The sequence below is a fragment of the Indicator indicator genome, chromosome 15 (assembly GCF_027791375.1).
Source record: "Indicator indicator isolate 239-I01 chromosome 15, UM_Iind_1.1, whole genome shotgun sequence".
Classification (NCBI taxonomy): Eukaryota; Metazoa; Chordata; class Aves; order Piciformes; family Indicatoridae; genus Indicator; species Indicator indicator.
This window is the reverse complement of record NC_072024.1, coordinates 19553911-19571224: the sequence shown is the minus strand read 5'-3', so window position 1 is coordinate 19571224 and position 17314 is coordinate 19553911. Positions and strand designations below refer to the sequence as shown.

At 50.5% G+C, this 17314-nt stretch overlaps 1 protein-coding gene across 1 annotated transcript in view; it reads left to right on the top strand.

The window, feature by feature from the left end:
• The window catches only part of RBM6 (RNA binding motif protein 6), a 57540-nt gene that overhangs the window by 38907 nt on the left and 1319 nt on the right, over nucleotides 1-17314 (top strand). Inside the window, 16 exon segments of the mRNA XM_054387265.1 lie at nucleotides 554-614; nucleotides 1683-1751; nucleotides 4200-4451; nucleotides 4949-5109; nucleotides 5829-5926; nucleotides 9199-9241; nucleotides 9825-9885; nucleotides 10844-10935; nucleotides 11558-11710; nucleotides 12743-12832; nucleotides 13516-13605; nucleotides 14196-14468; nucleotides 15043-15117; nucleotides 15455-15569; nucleotides 15638-15647; nucleotides 16755-16848. Of these exon segments, the coding sequence (XP_054243240.1) occupies nucleotides 554-614; nucleotides 1683-1751; nucleotides 4200-4451; nucleotides 4949-5109; nucleotides 5829-5926; nucleotides 9199-9241; nucleotides 9825-9885; nucleotides 10844-10935; nucleotides 11558-11710; nucleotides 12743-12832; nucleotides 13516-13605; nucleotides 14196-14468; nucleotides 15043-15117; nucleotides 15455-15569; nucleotides 15638-15647; nucleotides 16755-16848 (1737 nt within the window).

Here is a 17314-nt window from a genome sequence, read left to right as displayed (position 1 = left end):
TTTGGAGAGAGCTGTGAGGATGGGGCACTTGGCTCTTCTCACAGTGGCCCTGGGTGGGATAACCCTCTGAGCCTGTACAGCTCTACCTCTTGATTAGCAGACACCTCTTCACTGACTCTTCCTGTGCAGAAAATGACAACACTATCTGCAGTTTAGCTTGGATGAAGACTTTGTCACTGCTCTAGAAGTGAGTTGATTAGAGAATACAGAGGTACCTTTGGATCCTGTGAAATAACAGGGTGGCTATCAGTGTGGTGCCTGGCATGGAGCATTTAGGACTAGTCAAGTACCTCTAGGGTGTGAGCAAATCCACACTCAGAAGTTGTGTAAAAATCCTGTTCCCAAGGCAATCCCAGTTTCAAGCCATGTCACCATTTCCCTTCCAATCCAGCCAAGGGTCCTGCTGCCATTTCCCATCCTGCCTCAAACTCTCTCTGTAACTTTTCCATGGCTGTTACTTTCGGAAAGTACTGCAGAGTCTGACCTTCTGGAGTAGGTTGTACCCAGTGCCTCCAAAACATGACTTCCTCATGCTGTCCACCTTCCATTGCAGTGTAAGGTGTGTACTGTGGGCTACAGATCTTCCTGCTCCTATTGCAAGCTCCCAAGAGATGGTGAGTATATCTGGTCCCCTCTGCTTGGGTGGTTAAGTTTCATCTGCCCTGACAAGTAAGTTTCTCTTCTGGCTTCTCCATGGCATCCCTCTTGGTGGACTAGCTGAGCACTGTGTAGGAGGATTATTAGTTTTGCTTCATTCAGAGCCTTTTCTTGTCTACACTGAAGACAATACTCATGGTTGTGTTGCCACCAGGTTCTCTGTTCTTGTGAGGCTTAGCATAGAGTTGTCTTACTGCACAAAGCCTTTTCTTCCTATTGCTCTGGCATTGTCCTTCATCTATGGAGTGGCAAGTTGTGTGTCCTCCAGGACTGAACTAGTCCTGCTGTGACCATAGCTTCCCCTCCACCCCGTTTCCTAGGGAGATGCAGCTGTGTGTTTCTAGTGTTATTCTTTTGAGGCTGTCAGATTAGGGGTGAATCCAGAATTTGAATTGCTGAACTCACCTTGCATGGAAAGGAGTTCTGTTCCTCCAGGAGCTTCTTCTCACCCCAGCAGCACCTCTGCTTTTTGGGGTGGGAGAGCACAAGAGCCAAAATGCTCCCTTGAGGGACTGTGTTCTTTGGGACAAGCAGGTGCTCCAGGCACTCTATGAGCTTTGACTCTGTGTCTTTGTACAGACATCTAATTATTTACATTTCTTACCCTCATACCCCAGGCAGAAGGGCATTAAAATCACTGCTGATGCAGAATGCTGTAGCTACTGAAGCACCATCCCCACGGTTTTGCTTTCCTTGAATCGTGGCCCTTCCATCAGTGTTCTGAAGGCAATATTCTCATAGCTGGCCCAACACAGCTGTGGGCTGTCATAAAACACCTGAGGAGTAAATTAAACAGAGCCTGTGAGATGCTGTGAAGAAACTGTGGTGCATGCTTCTCACTGACCTGCTTCTGTTGATTGTGAAAACGTGTCTAGTAAGGAAACCTCTCTATGAACTGGCCTTTAATTGCTGGGTGAAACAGAGCAGCTCTAGGCATACACAGTGGTTACTGCAGCTTTGCATGAGTTCTTGTGTGCTTTGTGACTGATGGACTTGAAATGGACTTTAATACACCTCTCTTACAGGGAACAGAGCTGGCCCGGAGTCCAGAGGTGGTTCTGAGGGTGAGGACGTGTCAGCTGAGCAAGAATTCAGTAAGACAACTGCATCATCTCTGGGGTTGTGTGATTTGCATGGGCAGCTTTCACAGCTGCATGTGCAGACTGGCTTCATGTACAGCTTTTACATGAGGTTCTGCCCATGAAGCGTAGCCAAAACTCTGCAGGCTGCAGACAAATTAGTGCAGACCTGTCCAGCATGAGCTGTGCTGGCAGCCAGGGGAGTCAGTATGCAGCTTTCCCAAGGTTTACATACAAAATGGTTGTGTCTTCTGCCATGCTGCCCAAACAGAACGAGAGCAGGGAGGTGCTCTGGGGGACGTTAAAGAGCGAGGCTTCGCTGTGCCAAGTCTTGCACTCTTATTTCTCTCTCTTGGTGGGAAGAGGCTTTAGCAGCAGGTGCAGGGCTGGCAGTGTTTGACTTTGCAGCCCTGCAGCTTTGGCTTCTCATAGAATTATAGAATCAACCAGGTTGGAAGAGACCTCCAAGATCATCCAGTCCAACCTATCACCCAGCCCTAAGCAATCAACCAGACCATGGCACCAAGTGTCTCATCCAGTCTCCTCTTGAATGTCTCCAGCCTTGGTGACTCCACCACCTCCCGGGGCAGCCCATTCCAATGGGCAATCACCCTCTCTGTGAAGAACTTCCTCCTCATATCTAGCCTGTACCTCCCCTGGCACAACTTGACACTGTATCCTCTTGTTCTGCTGCTGGTTGTCTGGGAGAAGAGACCAACCCCCACTTGGCTACAACCTCCCCTCAGGTAGTTGTAGACAGCAATGAGGTCTCCCCTGAGCCTCCTCTTCTCCAGGCTAAACACCCCCAGCTCCCTCAGCCTCTCCTCACAGGGTTTGTGCTCCAGACCCCTCCCCAGCTTCGTTGCCCTTCTCTGGACACGTTCCAGTACCTCAACATCTCTCTTGAATTGAGGAGCCCAGAACTGGACACAGTACTCAAGGTGTGGCCTGACCAGAGCTGAGTACAGGGGAAGAATAACCTCCCTTGTCCTGCTGGCTACACTATTCCTGATCCAGGCCAGGATGCCTTTGGCTTTCCTGGCCACCTGGGCACACTGCTGGCTTATGTTCAGCTACTATCAACCAGCACCCCCAGGTCCCTCTCTGTCTGGCTGCTCTCCAGCCACTCTGTGCCCAGCCTGTAGCACTGCTTGGGGTTGTTGTGGCCAAAGTGTAGAACCCTGCCCTTAGCCTTGTTAAATCTCATCCTGTTGGCCTCTGCCTACCCATTGAGCCTGTCCAGGTCCCTCTGCAGGGCCCTTCTACCCTCCAACAGGTCAACACCTGCTCCTAACTTGGTGTCATCTGCAAACTTACTGATGATGGACTCAATTCCTTCATCTACATCATCAATAAAGATATTGAACAGGATGGGGCCCAGCACTGATCCCTGGGGGACACCACTAGTGACTGGCCACCAACTAGATGTGGCACCATTCACCACCACTCTCTGGGCCCAGCCCTCCAGCCAGTTCTTGACCCATTTCAGAGTGAATCTGTCCAAACCACGAGCTGCCAGCTTGGCCAGGAGCTTCTTGTGGCAGACAGTGTCAAAGGCCTTGCTGAAGTCCAGGTGGACTACATCCACAGCCTGCCCTGCATTCACCAGGCAGTAACCTGATCATAAAAGCAGATCAGGTTCATCAGGCAGGACCTGCCCCTCCTGAATCCAAGCTGGCTGGGCCTGATCCCCTGACCATCTTGCAGGTTCCATGTGATTGTACTCAGGATCACCTGTTCCATAACCTTGCCTGACACTGAGGTCAGGCTGAGAGGTCTGTAATTTCCTGGTTCCTCTTTCAGGCCCTTTTTGTGGATGGGCATCACATGGGCCAGCCTCCAGTCATCAGGGACCTCACCTGTGAGCCAGGACTGCTGATAAATGATGGAGGGTGGCTTGGCAAGCTCATCTGCCAGCTCTCTCAGTACCCTAGGATGGATCCCATCAGGTCCCATGGACTTGTGAGGATCCAAGTGGGTCAGCAGGTCCCTTACTGCTTCCTCCTGGATTACAGGGGGACTATACTCTTTCCAACAGCTTTAGAAGCTCAGGTAGGGATCTCTTTTGAAGTGAAGCTAGATGCTTCAAAGGCTTTCAAGCACAAGGGACTTGATGGGATTTATCTTGCATAGGTAGGCTGGGGGCAGGATGCTTCCACTATCGGCCTCATCTGTGGTAAGTAGGTGCCTGATAAAATCAGTGATTGTATTATGATGCTTCTTGTCTCTGGCAGAGGTCAAGTAAAGGAGCCCAATATGACACAAGGCAGTGGAAGGATGAGCAGTATGTAGCTTGTCCTTTACACAGCTTGTGTTTGCAGAGAGGTAAGACACAGGATATGATAAGGGCAGAGCAGATTAGCCTTTTATAAGGGTTGCTGCTGCAGTGGCCAGGAAACAGGAGAAGAAAAATACATGCTGAAGCACTGTATGTAGAACCAGTCTATTTCTCCTCTCTAATAGCAGATATAAAGCTTGAAAAACCTGAGCAAGAGTTGTCAGGACAACCAGGATCTCCAAAGCAGCCTCTCCAGCCCTCAGTTCCTGCCCCACAGCAGGAGTGTCAGCCTCAGGAAGAAGAACCAAGGAAGAGAGATGAAGGGAGAGAGGGGCGCCCCTCTCAGGAGAAGAGAAGGGACATGGACCAGCACCAGGAGCTGCCTCTTCAGAGAGAAGCAGAGGAAGCCACACCACAGGATGGTGGAGGAAGCAGAAGTGAGTGACGCAGGGCCCAGTATTTAATTCCTCTTGCTTGCATTCCATGAGGTCATCTGCAGAAAGGGCAGCATTTGACTAAAAATTTTGGAGGCTGTTACTGTTGTTGTGCAGATCATGGCATCAAGAACTGGTGGGGTGTTCAGCTCCAAAGGTGCTGCTGAATGGCCTTTAGGAAGATTAATTCAGGGGAAACTGGCTTCAGGGTGATGTAGTTAATTTAGCAGAGCAGCAAAAGTGGTTTTGGCCAGAAGTCCTGGCCTGAGGTCTTCTGAGGCAGGGTCTACTTTCTGCTCTTTTTCTGGGAAGGAAAGTTTAGCAGTTGAAGGGGGTTCTCTTGCAAAGCAGAGAGAAAAAACCCCAATGGCTTCCAGACTCAACACGTTGGCTCTAGTGGGTTTGGTTTCACCTGAGCTGTCACAATAAACTTAGAACTGAATTACCTTTTGTTTTCTTTACTATTTCTTCCATCCTGGCCACCTCCCTCGTGCTCCCAGCCATTATGCTGAAGCGCATCACTCGATTCACCCCCCCAGAAGTGATCGTGGGGCTGCTGGCCCCCTACGTGCGGCTCTCCACCTCCAGCGTGCGCATCATGAAGAACAAGGCTGGGCGGATGGGGCAGACCTATGGCTTCATCGAACTGGAGTCCCACGCGGTCAGTACTTGCTTGCTTTCTCATGCTCCCCCTCTTGGTGTCTGGAGAAGTAGAGAAACCACAGAAATGTAAGAAATTGCTGCATTTGTGAGGCAGCTGCTCTGGAAGGAGTCTTCTCTTCTGGGTGGGCACAGGGAAGATCTGCTGCTCTCTGGCTTTAGGAGCCAAAGATCCCCTCTTGTCACAAGCTGTGATGCTGAGTGAGGGTTTTTTTTTCCTCAGTGTATCTCTTTGGTGACCCTCTGAACTTGAACTCCTCTTGTACAGATGTTTTATTTGTAGTGAAGTTGATCTCAGTGGTTTCTGTCTGCAGAAGGCAAGAGTCTTAACAGGCAGTCCCACACTGGAGGGTTCACATCTTCTGATTCTGGTGATTCCTAGACTCTGCAGTTGTGCTTTGGCATTGGTCCCAAGGGTGTTCCCCAAAACTCTTTGGAACATGAGCAGCCATGGTGCTGCATTGTCTGGCAGCCCTAGGAGAATACAGTCCCTAGCTGGCTGCTGAAAACGGGTGTAGGGCAAGCAGAGAACCTAACAATGCAGTTACTCAGGTTGTTGCATCCTAAATAGCTTTCAGTAGTATTTAGACAAGAGTGTTGTGTTCACTGTCCTTGCTGTGGTCATCATGTAAGCACAGAGCCTTCTTTTCAGGCAGCCTGGATTTGGGAAATGGGCTTGTTTCTTTCCCAGGGATGTGAAATTCTCCTTGCCTTTTACAGGAGGCTCTGAGGTTGCTGAAGATATTGCAGAACCTGGATCCCCCTATCTGCATTGATGGACGTACAGTGGAAGTGAACCTTGCTACAGGGAGGAGAAGGTACAGTCAGATAAGGCAGAAGGGTTGTTCTTTGTATGTTGTGCTGCGAGGCTGGAGTGTGTTGTCAGACCCTAAGGTCTGCTTAAAGGCTGGCACATGACTTAGAAAAGATATTCCTACAACCTAATGTCTTTGAGAGGTGAAGGCATCAGAGCTAGAAGAAGCTTCAGTGATTGAGCAGTATGGGATTAATCACTATATTGCATGGCCTCTTCTTGTCATAGAATCATAGAATCAGTCAGGGTTGGAAGGGACCACAAGGATCATGTAGTTCCAACCCCCCTGCCATGGGCAGGGACACCTCACACTAGATCAGGCTGGCCAGAGCCTCATCCAGCCTGGCCTTAAACACCTCCAGGGATGGGGCCTCAACCACCTCCCTGGACAACCCATTCCAGGCTCTCACCACTCTCATGGGGAAGAACTTCTTCCTCACATCCAGCCTGAATCTCCCTACTTCCAGCTTTATTCCATTCCCCCTAGTCCTGTCACTACCTGATATCCTAGAAAGTCCCTCCCCAGCTTTCTTGTAGGCCCCCTTCAGATACTGGAAGGCCACAATAAAGTCTCCTCAGAGCCTTTTCTCCGTACTGAACAGCCCCGACTCTTTCAGTCTGTCCTCACAGGAGAGGTGCTTCAGCCCTCTGATCATCCTGGTGGCCCTTCTCTGGACACCTTCCAGCATGTCCCTATCCCTCTTGTAATAGGGGCTCCAGAACTGGACGCAGTACTCCAGGTGGGGTCTCACCAGAGCTGAGTAGAGGGGGAGAATCATAGAATCATAGAATCAAGAAGGCTGGAAGAGACCTCAAAGATCGTCGAGTCCAACCTGTCACCCTAAACCTCATGACTATCTAAACCATGGCACCAAGTGCCACGTCCAATCCCCTCTTGAACACTCCAGGGATGGTGACTCCACCACCTCCCTGGGCAGCCCATTCCAATGGCCAACCACTCTCTCTGTGAAGAACTTTCTCCTCACCTCCAGCCTAAACCTCCCCTGGCGCAGCTTGAGACTGTGTCCTCTTGTTCTGGTGCTGGTTGCCTGGGAGAAGAGACCAACCCCCTCCTGGCTACAACCTCCCTTCAGGTAGTTGTAGACAGCAATGAGGTCACCCTTGAGCCTCCTCTCTCCAGGCTAAACACTCCCAGCTCCCTCAGCCTCTCCTCATAGGGCTTGTGCTCAAGGCCTCTCCCCAACCTCGTTGCCCTTCTCTGGACATGCTCCAGCAATTCAACATCTTTCCTAAACTGAGAGGCCCAGAACTGGACACAGTACTCAAGGTGTGGCCTAACCAGTGCTGTGTACAGGGGTACAATGACCTCCCTGCTCCTGCTGGCCACACTATTCCTGATGCAGGCCAGGATCTGGTTGGCTTTCTGGGCTGCAAGTGCACACTGACAGCTCATGTTGAGCTTCTCATCCCCCAGCACCCCCAAGTCCTGTTCTTCAGGGCTGCTTTCCAGCCAGTCACTGCCCAGCCTGTATTTGTGCTTGGGATTGCCTTGACCCAGCTGCAGGACCCTGCCCTTGGTCTTGTTGAACCTCCTGAGGTTGGCTTGTGCACACCTCTCAGCTTGTCCAGGTCCCTCTGGATGGATCCCTTCCCTCCAGCCTGTCTGCTGCACCACACAGCTCGGTGTCATCAGCAAACCTGCTGAGGGTGCACTCAATGCCTCTGTCCATGGCACTGACCAAGATGTTGAACAAGACTGGTCCCAGGACTGATCCCTGAGGGACTCCACTTGTCCCTGGCCTCCACTGGGACATGGAGCCATTGACAGCCACTCTTTGGGTGCAGCCATCAAGGCAGTTCTTTATCCATCTCGTGGTCCACCCATCAAACCCATGTGTCACCAGCTTGGAGACCAGGATGTGGTGTGGGACAGTGTGGAAGGCTTTGCTCAGGTCCAGGTCAATGACATCAGTTGCTCTCCCCTCATCTATTCATGTTGTGACTTTGTCATAGAAGGCCACCAGGTTTGTCAGGCAGGATTTGCCCTTGGTAAATCCATGCTGACTGTACCCAATCACCTCTTCACTGTTCTTCTGTCTCAGTAGTGCCTCCAGGAGAATCTGCTCCATGATCTTACCAGGCACATCTCCATGATCTCACCAGAGGTGAGACTGACTGGCCTGTAGTTCCCTGGTTCTTCCTTCTTACCCTTTTTGAAAATGGGAGTAATGTTTCCCCTTTTCCAGTGTGTGGGGACTTCCCCAGACTGCCAGGACTTTTGGAATATAATAGAGAGGGGTTTAGCAACTTCATCTGCCAGTTCTCTCAGTACCCCTGGGTGTATCCCATCGGGTCCCATGGACCTGAACACTTTCAGGTTCTTCAGGGTATCACGAACCTGATCTTCACTTAGATGGGCAGTTCTTCCTTCCGGTTCTTGCCATTAGCTTCCATGACTATTCCAGGAGTGTGGCTGGAGGCCCTTGCAGTGAAGACTGAGGTAAAGAAGACATTGAGAACCTCAGCCTTTTCCAGGTCACTTGTGACCATTTCACTGTTTCCTTTCCGAGGGGGCACACACCTTCCCTAGGCTTCTTTTTACCATTAATATACCTGTAGAAATTCTTCGTGTTCCCTTTGACCTCCCTGGCTAGATTCGATTCAAGCTGTGCTTTGGCTTTCCTAAGCAGGTCTCTTGCTGCTCAGGCAGCTTCCTTATACACCCCCATTCCAGCTGTCCTTTCCTCCACTCCTTGTAGAGTTTCCTTTTAAGTGATAGCATGTCCAGGCAGGCTCATCCAGTCAGGCCTTCTGGCATTCTTCCTTGCTTTTCTCTTTGTAGGTATACATTGCTCCTGGACACAGAGGAGGTGGTCCTTGAATACTGACCAGCTGTCCTGGGCCCCTCTTCCCTCTAGGGCTTTGTCCCACGACACTTTGGCCAGCAGATCCCTGAAGCGATCAAAGTCTGCATGCCTGAAGTCTAGGGTCGTAAGCTTAGAATACGTCCTCCTGGTTGCCCTGAGGATCTTAAATTCAACTGCTTCAACTGTCCAGCCATCAAATCCCATTGTGAGGGAGTCAATGGGTTCAGCTTTCTAAAATGCAGTTGGAGAGATTCATCTCTGTGGACACAGCAGAGAGCATGGTCTCCACCAGAGACAGCAATCTGCACAGTCTCTCTGTCTCATGGGCTGGATGCAGTCCAGCACGTGGCCAGTGGAGATGGTCTTTCTGCCCTCACTGGTCCTGCTGATCATTTAGAGCATACTGAGAAGCCAGACTGATGTTAACCTGCAACCTTTATCTCCACAGGAATGACTACGGGGAGCACGGTGACAATTCCTACTATGGCCAGGTAGGTCTGCACGGCTTCCCTGCAGGTCCTCAGAAAGACAGGGAGTGATGGGGGTTATAGGCCTGACTCTGTTAGGCTTTTTGCCTTTGGGCTGCTGAAAGGTCAGCATATTTGAAGTTGGGATGGTAGTGCTCAAGTGTGCTCTTCACTGCTGCACCACCCCTACACTGTGTTTGTCATGTACAGAGAAATGCAAGTCAGGGAGCAGATGCTGCTTGAGGGAGTTCTCAGCTGGATTACTCTATACCACGCTTTTACAGTGACTTAACTGATGACTGATCTCAGTTCTCAGAGTGAATGTCTCTTCTCAACTGCTTGTTACTAGACTGCAGGGCTCTTCCCATACTGAATGGGCTGCAGGCTTTGATACAGATTGCCATGAGCACCTCATTTAAAGATTCACGGAAGCTGCAGAGGTCTTGTGCCTTGCAACACTGTCCATTGCTCTGTAGATGAAAAGCTACTTGTGCTCTATAGTTAAATGAGCTTTTTTTCCTGAGCTTTGGGGCTGTAAGAGGGAGGAAAAGGAATATGATGTTTGTCAAAGAGTCTCTGATCTGTTTATGTTGTTCACTTACTCCAGGGCAGGAGGGGCATGAGAGACAGGAGGGGTGGCGAATCACAGAGACGCACCAGAGCCCAGTGTAAGTGAAGCTCTGCCTCTCTCCTCCTGTGGAGACTTTTCTTCCTTAAAAGGGCACTGACATGTTAGAAATCAGCCCAGAAATATTTTTAAAGGCTAAGAGTAGGTTTGTTTGCTACACCCACTTCTGAGTTCCTTTGCCAACTTTGTTTAGTCACATTTTCCTATCTGTGTTTCTCTCTACTCTTACTGTGCAAAACTACAGGCAGATAAAAGAAAGTTGCTGCCTGCTTTTCCTTCTTGTGTCAAACTGATGGGATAAAATCAGCCTGGCAGTTACCAGCTAAGATGGAAGAAAATAAACTTTATTCAGCAGAGCCAGCAGCTGGGAGAACACTCCTGACTGTTTTACTAACTTCCATGTAGTATCACTGAGGACTCTGGCAAATTACATTTTGGAAATGAGCAGCATTCCTCCCATCATAGGCCTACCCTTAAGGCTTTGGCTTTTCCTGTAGAAACAGTTTGCTCCCCTTTCTTGTCAGGAGCTTTCATGTGCCCACGGGTGGAAGGGATGTGGGGAGTGTCATGGCTTTAAACAGGAGACTGTTTGAAAGAGCACAGATCTTCCTTGTTCACAGGGGTGGGTGGATGCAGAGCCTGGTACTCATTACCCCATTCTTAGGGAAATTACTGAATTTCATTTCTTTGTATGGTCAAGTGTTGTGGTCTGGTGATCTCAGTACAGCCCCTGTAAGCCTGTTTTGATGTGGAAGTTTTGGCAGAGTCCTAAACCAGAAAATTGTGAAAACCTATCTCCCTTCTTACTTGCTTAAACAAAAGAAGATGTGGGTGAAGTGATGGGAGGATGTTCATAACTTTCTTGCCAGGAGAGAAGAAGTATTCTTTCCCACTCTTGATCCTTTCACCAGTGTAATACTTGCTCATACTTTTGTCTTTGTGAAAGGCAGCCTCTGCCTTTGGAAGATGATGCTGTTAACTCTTGTCTCTCTGTTCAGCACCATCAGATGTGTCCACATACATTTATGATCCTGAAACGGGGAATTACTACGACCCCATAGCTGGTACATACTATGACCCCAGGACTCAGGTGAGTGCATGGACAGGAAGCTTTACACACAGTATGTTCTGACTAACTGCCTTTCTCCAGAGACATTCACAGCTAGATCCTGAAGACAGGCCAGCACTGGAGAGTGCAGAGGCAGCTTTGTTTCTCTCACTCAGTCCTCTGACCTGTGTAAAAGGAATACATGTTCCATTAACTGTGCGTTGAGCTGCCTTTCTCTGAAAGTCCTCCTGCCTTTGGAGGGTCTTTGGCCTTCTCTTCATTGAGTAGGCTTATGGGCAGAACTTGCTTGCTAGGTTTTGCTGAAGATGTGTGATGTGTGACTCTCTATTAACAGATGGACAGAAGAGTGCTGTTTTCATCTGTGGTCTGCTCCCCAGCCAGTAGTAGTCACAGGGATGCCAAAAGAGAGCCATCAGCAGAGGTTCTCTGTGTTTGTGATGCTGGAGATGTCTGTGTTGTGGGCAAGCAGGGTAGTGCTCTGAAGACCTGGCTATGGTAGAGTGTCTTCTGCCTCAGCAAAGTTCTGAAGCTTTTCCCCCCAGCTGTCTGAGGCTCTGCAGTCCCTTCTTACTGCACTGGTCTCTCCAGCCCAATAAGAAGACTGCAGGGGTTTGGCTAAGCCTCTTCCAAATGCCTCTTTCAGAGAGAAGTCACAATAGACCGAGAGGCCTGCTCCTCACCTCCGGAGAGCAGGAGGCGGCGGCACGGGAGCCAGGAATGGACAAATGAAAAGAAGGAGCCATACAGCTGGGACAACAGGGACAGAAAGGAGAAAGGGAAGAGTACTTCTGCTAAGGTAAATCCCTCCAGGTGTCAGAATGATCAGAGATCTGAGACCAGGAGGCTGAGGTAAGAGAACTTAGAGAATAGAGAGTGATTTAGAGAGCGTTCAAAAAGGGAGGGACAGTGAGAGAAAATGAGTAAATACATGGGGTGGGCAGCAGGCCAGGAATGTGGTTCTTGTCTGGCCAGGTGGGATTTTCCTGAACTTCCTGAAATTTTTCTCTGCTGACATTAAGTCAAGACTTCTCATCCCTTCCTTATGGTAAAGGACTCAGAAACATCCAGGTGACTGAGACAATGCATTTCACTCACAGCTGCTGTAACAGAGCCAACAGAAAAGCAGCAGAGGTGGTTAAACATACAAATCAGATAAAAATGTAGACTCAGCTCTCCCCTGCCTGCAGTTCCTGTCCCTTCCAAACATCATGCACAGGCAGGAGGATGAGGCAGGTGGTGCAGGTGGACTGCAAAGGTAAACTGAGATGGAATGCAGATACACCCTGTACAATTGCTCCCAGAGCCTCAGTCCTGGGGCAGTGCTCTTCAGTGCTGCTCCCAGTGAGCAAACAGTCTCCCCGGTGTGGGAAGCTGCTGGTTCAGAGTAGCTGCCCAGTGTGCTCTTTGAGCACAGACCAGTGCTGTGATACTTGACTGGGCCTGAGGAATGCCAGGAGATTGGTAGAATGATTTCATCATGAATACAGAAACTTTGTTTTCCTCCTTGCCTATTGGTCCGGATATGCTCTCTCTGGCACAACGAGTCCTGGGCAGCTGGAACCTGAGGGGTATGAATGTCCCTGAGGCTGGTACCAAGCCAGCCAAGGAGTCTCGTGTTGTGTTGAGGATGTCTGCTGTCAAGGGCAATGACCTAGAAGCAATAGGGTCTTGTCTGACTAGAGGGTGAAAGCATCTCCAGTAGAAATCCTCACATCATTTTTCACGGTTGCCTGTTTTCCATGGATGCTCAGTGGTGGCTTCCTGGCTGCTGTGTGCACTCTGACCCCTATGTTGCTGATGGCCTAATGCTAAATCTTGTTTTTTTCAGAATGAGCCTGGAGAGGAGAGATGCTTTGTAGAAGATGTCTTCAAAAAGCCATTGCCTCCCTCTGTGAAGAAGGATGAGAATACAGGCCTGGTAAGGTGTTGTGTAGCACTTGTTGTATTGTGCAGTTAAGTGTGAGTGGCTAATGAACTGCTAGTCTGGAGCATGGCCAAGGCTCTGGAAAGCATGTAGGTGTGAAGCTTCACCCCAACCTAATCTTTGTGTTGTGGAGTGCACACAGTGAGCATCACAGGCTCATCCTATTGCAGTGCTGGGTGACTGCAGCCTCTGGTGTTCTCTGTCCGGTGCAAGGAAGATCCTGAAAATATCAGCACACAGCAGGCAGGACTGTAACTCTTCCTGGAGTGGTGGGTTTCTCTGCTGCCATGCTGGCTAGCTATGCTGGTGACTTTGCACCTGGTCTTCATGTCCTTTGTGTGCACGCAGAGGTGTACAAATGTGAGCTGACCCTGCCCCAGCTTCCTCACTGGTCTGAGGCACAGCTGGGGCCACTGTCAGCGTCACAGTCCAGCAGAGTGAGAGTGGGGCAGGCTGGGGCAGTCTGGTGAACTTCTGCAGCTGTCCCTGAAACCAAAGGCACAGCTCCAGGAGAGCTATGGATTCTTCAGAGTGGGAATGTCTCCCACCAGAAAGCACCACCTCACTTCTGCCAGCTGCCTGGTTTCCTTGGAGGCCTGTTTAAATGGGTGCTTAGCTGTTATGTGCAATGAGTCTATGCTGTGGTGGTCTTTAACACCTCATCTTGACTGTTCCAGAATGAAACTGGAGAGGAGAAATTCTCTGCAGAAGATGTCTTTAAAAAACCATTACCTCCCTCTGTGAAAAAGGATGAGAGCACAGCCCCGGTGAGTGGCTCCACAGGATTGGAGTTTGGCTTACCTGGGGACAGGGGTAGAGAGGCTCACCAAAGCCTGCCCATGACCTTGAGTAACAGAGATGCCAGCTTCTCGTGCCAGAGGAGGGGGCACTGGAGATGGAATGGCAAAGGCAGTTTGTTTTATACCTGTTTGTGGGCTTCTTGCATGGGGAAATTTAACACTGGCATTTAAGCAGGGTCTCCTCACTCAAGCAGTCCTCAGGCAGAAAACTTCCATCTGCCTCTGGACTGAGGAGGGCCAAACCTCACTGATCTTCATCCCTAGAGAAAGTGACTAACAGCAATCTCCTGCCAAACAGCTGCTGCTTTGGTCAGCTTCTTCTGCTTTGTGTGAGACTAGGAGAGCCTAGCACCAAAGTGCAACCTGTCTAGAGAGCAGAAGGGCTTCTACCTCATGGTGTTTGAATGCTGGCCATGCAGCTTCCTTCCATTCCCTGCCTGGGATGCTGGTCTCTGGCTTTTGGGCTGGAATGGAGAGACAAGTTGTGGGGAGATTGTAGCCGTGCAGGGCTCTGCTTTCCCAACCAAACAGTCACACTTCTCCACCTCTTCCCTCAGCCCAAGATGGTGAATCCTCTGATAGGACTTCTGGGAGAGTATGGAGGAGACAGCGACAATGAGGAGGAGGAGGAAGAGGAGGAGCAGCCACAGGCCCAGTGGCTGCCACAACCTCCCCACCCCCCAGCACAGCGCGAGGAGCAGCCACGGAAGGCCAAGGCCAGCGACGACAAGCTGACCGACTGGAACAAGCTGGCCTGCCTGCTCTGCAGGAGGCAGTTTCCCAACAAGGAAGTGCTCATCAAGCACCAGCAGCTCTCCAACCTGCACAAGGTGTGGGGCCTGCTGGCTGGGAGGATTGCTGTGTGCTGCAAGCTGCCTTTGGCTCTGCAGCTTTGAAATCTGCAGGGAATAACACAGTGGTTGGGTGGGAAGAGCTGAGTTTGACACAGCAGCAGGCAAAGTGCCCATCAAAGTGGTGTTCAAAGCATTGTGTGAGCTGCTACTTCCTGCCACAGCAGTGCTGTGTAAAGCCAAAGTGTGACTTTTGAAGCTGTAGCAAGAGAGCTCAGGCTTGGGGAGAGCACAGCACTGGCGTGCTGCAGTGTGACAGCAGTGAGAACTTAGCACATCCCTCCCCGTGTTCTCTGCTGCCTTTGAACTCTTGCTTCTTGGAGGGCCAGACTGCTGTAGGTTGGAACAGGTCTGGTTGCCTTCCTATCCTATGGGGAGGAAGGGCTCCTGGCCTCTGTGGGGAGTGGGTTGTCTGGGCTGCAAGAGAGGTTGCTACATCTGGTACAGTGAGTGGAAGAGCAAGGTCCTTTACCTGTGCTCCTTACGGGTGGAGCAGGTGACCCTGACAGCTTGTATCCTCTGCTGACACTGCCTTCTGTTCTCCTGCTTCCAGCAAAACCTGGAGATACATATGAAGATCAAACGATCTGAGCAGGAACTGGCCTATTTGGAGAAGAGAGAGCAAGAGGTGGGTCTGAGTGAGGTTCAGTTGCACTCTGGAATGCAGAGTTCCACCTAAAACTCATGCATTGTATGGGCTGGTGCTGCCTGGCCAGTACTGGGAGAGCTGGAACTGTCTTGTTCAGAAAGTAGCAGAGCTGCTCCTGCTTCTTTCAGCTGAGAGGCTGAAAACACAGTTCTGGGTCAGTCTGAGAGATGCCATCAGGCAGAATAAGTGGTTGTGCGTTCCCAGGACAGATTGCCAGCCAGCCAAGGATGAAACAGACCTGGCTGCAGAGCAGTCTCCTGTGTAATGTTGAATACTTTTTATCTCCCACACCTATTTTTTTCTTTCTGTTATGAAGGGGAGATACAAAGACAAAGGAAATGACCGGAGAGAGAAATTCCAGCAGATGGATTCCCCAGAGAGGAAGCGGCTCCGATACGACCGGGACTCGGAGAGGTAAAGGCCGCTCATGGGTAAATCTCTTTGGGGCTGGCACCTGTGCTGCTGGCACACCAGGAGAAGAAGTTGGCCAGTGAGGGAGATGTGGAAGAGTCACAGCCAACTGGGCTGTGATTCTTGTGCATAGAGTTCTCCAAAGTGGAGTCTGTTGTGCTGCAGAACTTCTCAGGTGGCAGGAGGGAGCCAAGGGTGTGTAGTTCAGAAGCAAGGGTTTAGGGTGAAGCAGAGACAAGCTGGAGGGGTAAGATGAGTGGTTTGAGTGTGCCTGGCCAGGCACAGGACGCAGAACACAGCCTGTTCTCATCCACCTCATCATTGCCGCACTTGCTGTCCTCCTGTCCTGGCGTCCAGCCATTGACAGAAAGAGCAAAGCTGTGTTTCATCTGTTCCGCTGACTCAGAGGAGGGCTGGGAGCTGTTTGCATCTCGCTCAGAGTAGGTGGAGGAAGCAGGAGCGTGCTGTGTGGAGCTCTCAGAAGGCCTGCCCGCGGCGAGCTCGCATGTTCCAGCGGCCTGAGGAACTGCTGGGCACGTGCTGAAGGCAGAGCTGGTGATGTGCCTGTTCCCTTTGGGTACAACACCTCAGGAGGAGACCTTTTCTTCATATCTCGGTTTAGGAATCCACATCTTCTCTTTCCTCTTTTTTTCTTGGAATAGCTGTAGGTAAACTAGAGCACTTTGTGTGCAAACAGAAAGCAGAACTTGCCTGAAGGAAGCTTTTTTTGGTTAATGGCCTTGGAGGCACAGTGACCAGGTGGGAGAAAGTGTCCAAATCAGTGTTGCATCATAGAGCTCAGTGACCACAGCACTAAAGAAAGATCTACCAGGGCAGCAGGGGTTAGGCTTCACTTTCTAGCTATTTCTAAAACTCAGATTAAGGAACAGAAGCATGGAATGCCCCTGGCTGGCTTGTTATGTAAATATTTTGGAGGCTGAGCTCATTTCCTGTGCCTGGTGTGTTTTTCCCTGAGGTGAGACAAGGAGTTATGTGGTCAAAGGTGCTTGTGCCCTGCACACAGAATCCACTGTGCTGGTTTCCTTGAGTGGTGTGCTTCTTGTAAGTGGCTTGAATATCCCTCAGGAGAGGCTGGAATGTCCATGAAGGTGCTGTTAGCAGAGCTAAAAATCCCTGGCGTGTGCTCAGAGCATTGCAAGACTGAACAATTGATTCTGCCTCTGTTGCAGTGACTATGACTCAAGGATGGACAGTAACAACAAAGGGAATCGAGTGTTGCAGTCTCCAGTGTGGAAGAAAGGCTTTGGCCACAACCAACAGGGCACATCACCAATGGAGGTGAGTCTTCCCTTCCTCCCAGAACACATCCCTGTCCTGCAGCTGGGAATGTCTCCTAAAACAGCTGGAGGAATTCCCAGCCTGAACAAGAGTCAGGCTGAATTTGTATGGATCTGGAGGGATTGAGAATAGACTACTAGTTGAGTAGGGAGGAGTGAGCATCTGACTAATACCTGTCCAAAGCCAGGCTGGGGCGTGAGCAGGTACCAGCTCAGTGGTCTTCAGCCATGTGAGCTGGAGGAGAAGGTGAACCTCCTCTGGGGAAGTGTGAGCACAGCCAAAGCCACAGGGCATGCGATGCTGTTTGTCTGCTCTGTGAGGCTTTTGCTGCCATTTTGGACTCTGGACTTGGGAAGGCAATACCAGGGTACATTGTCCGCTGAGGAGCAGAGTCCCATCAGCAGATAGCTTCAAGGGTAGTCAGGGCTGGGTAGATCCTGCCTTCTGGAGCAGGCTGGGCTCTCAG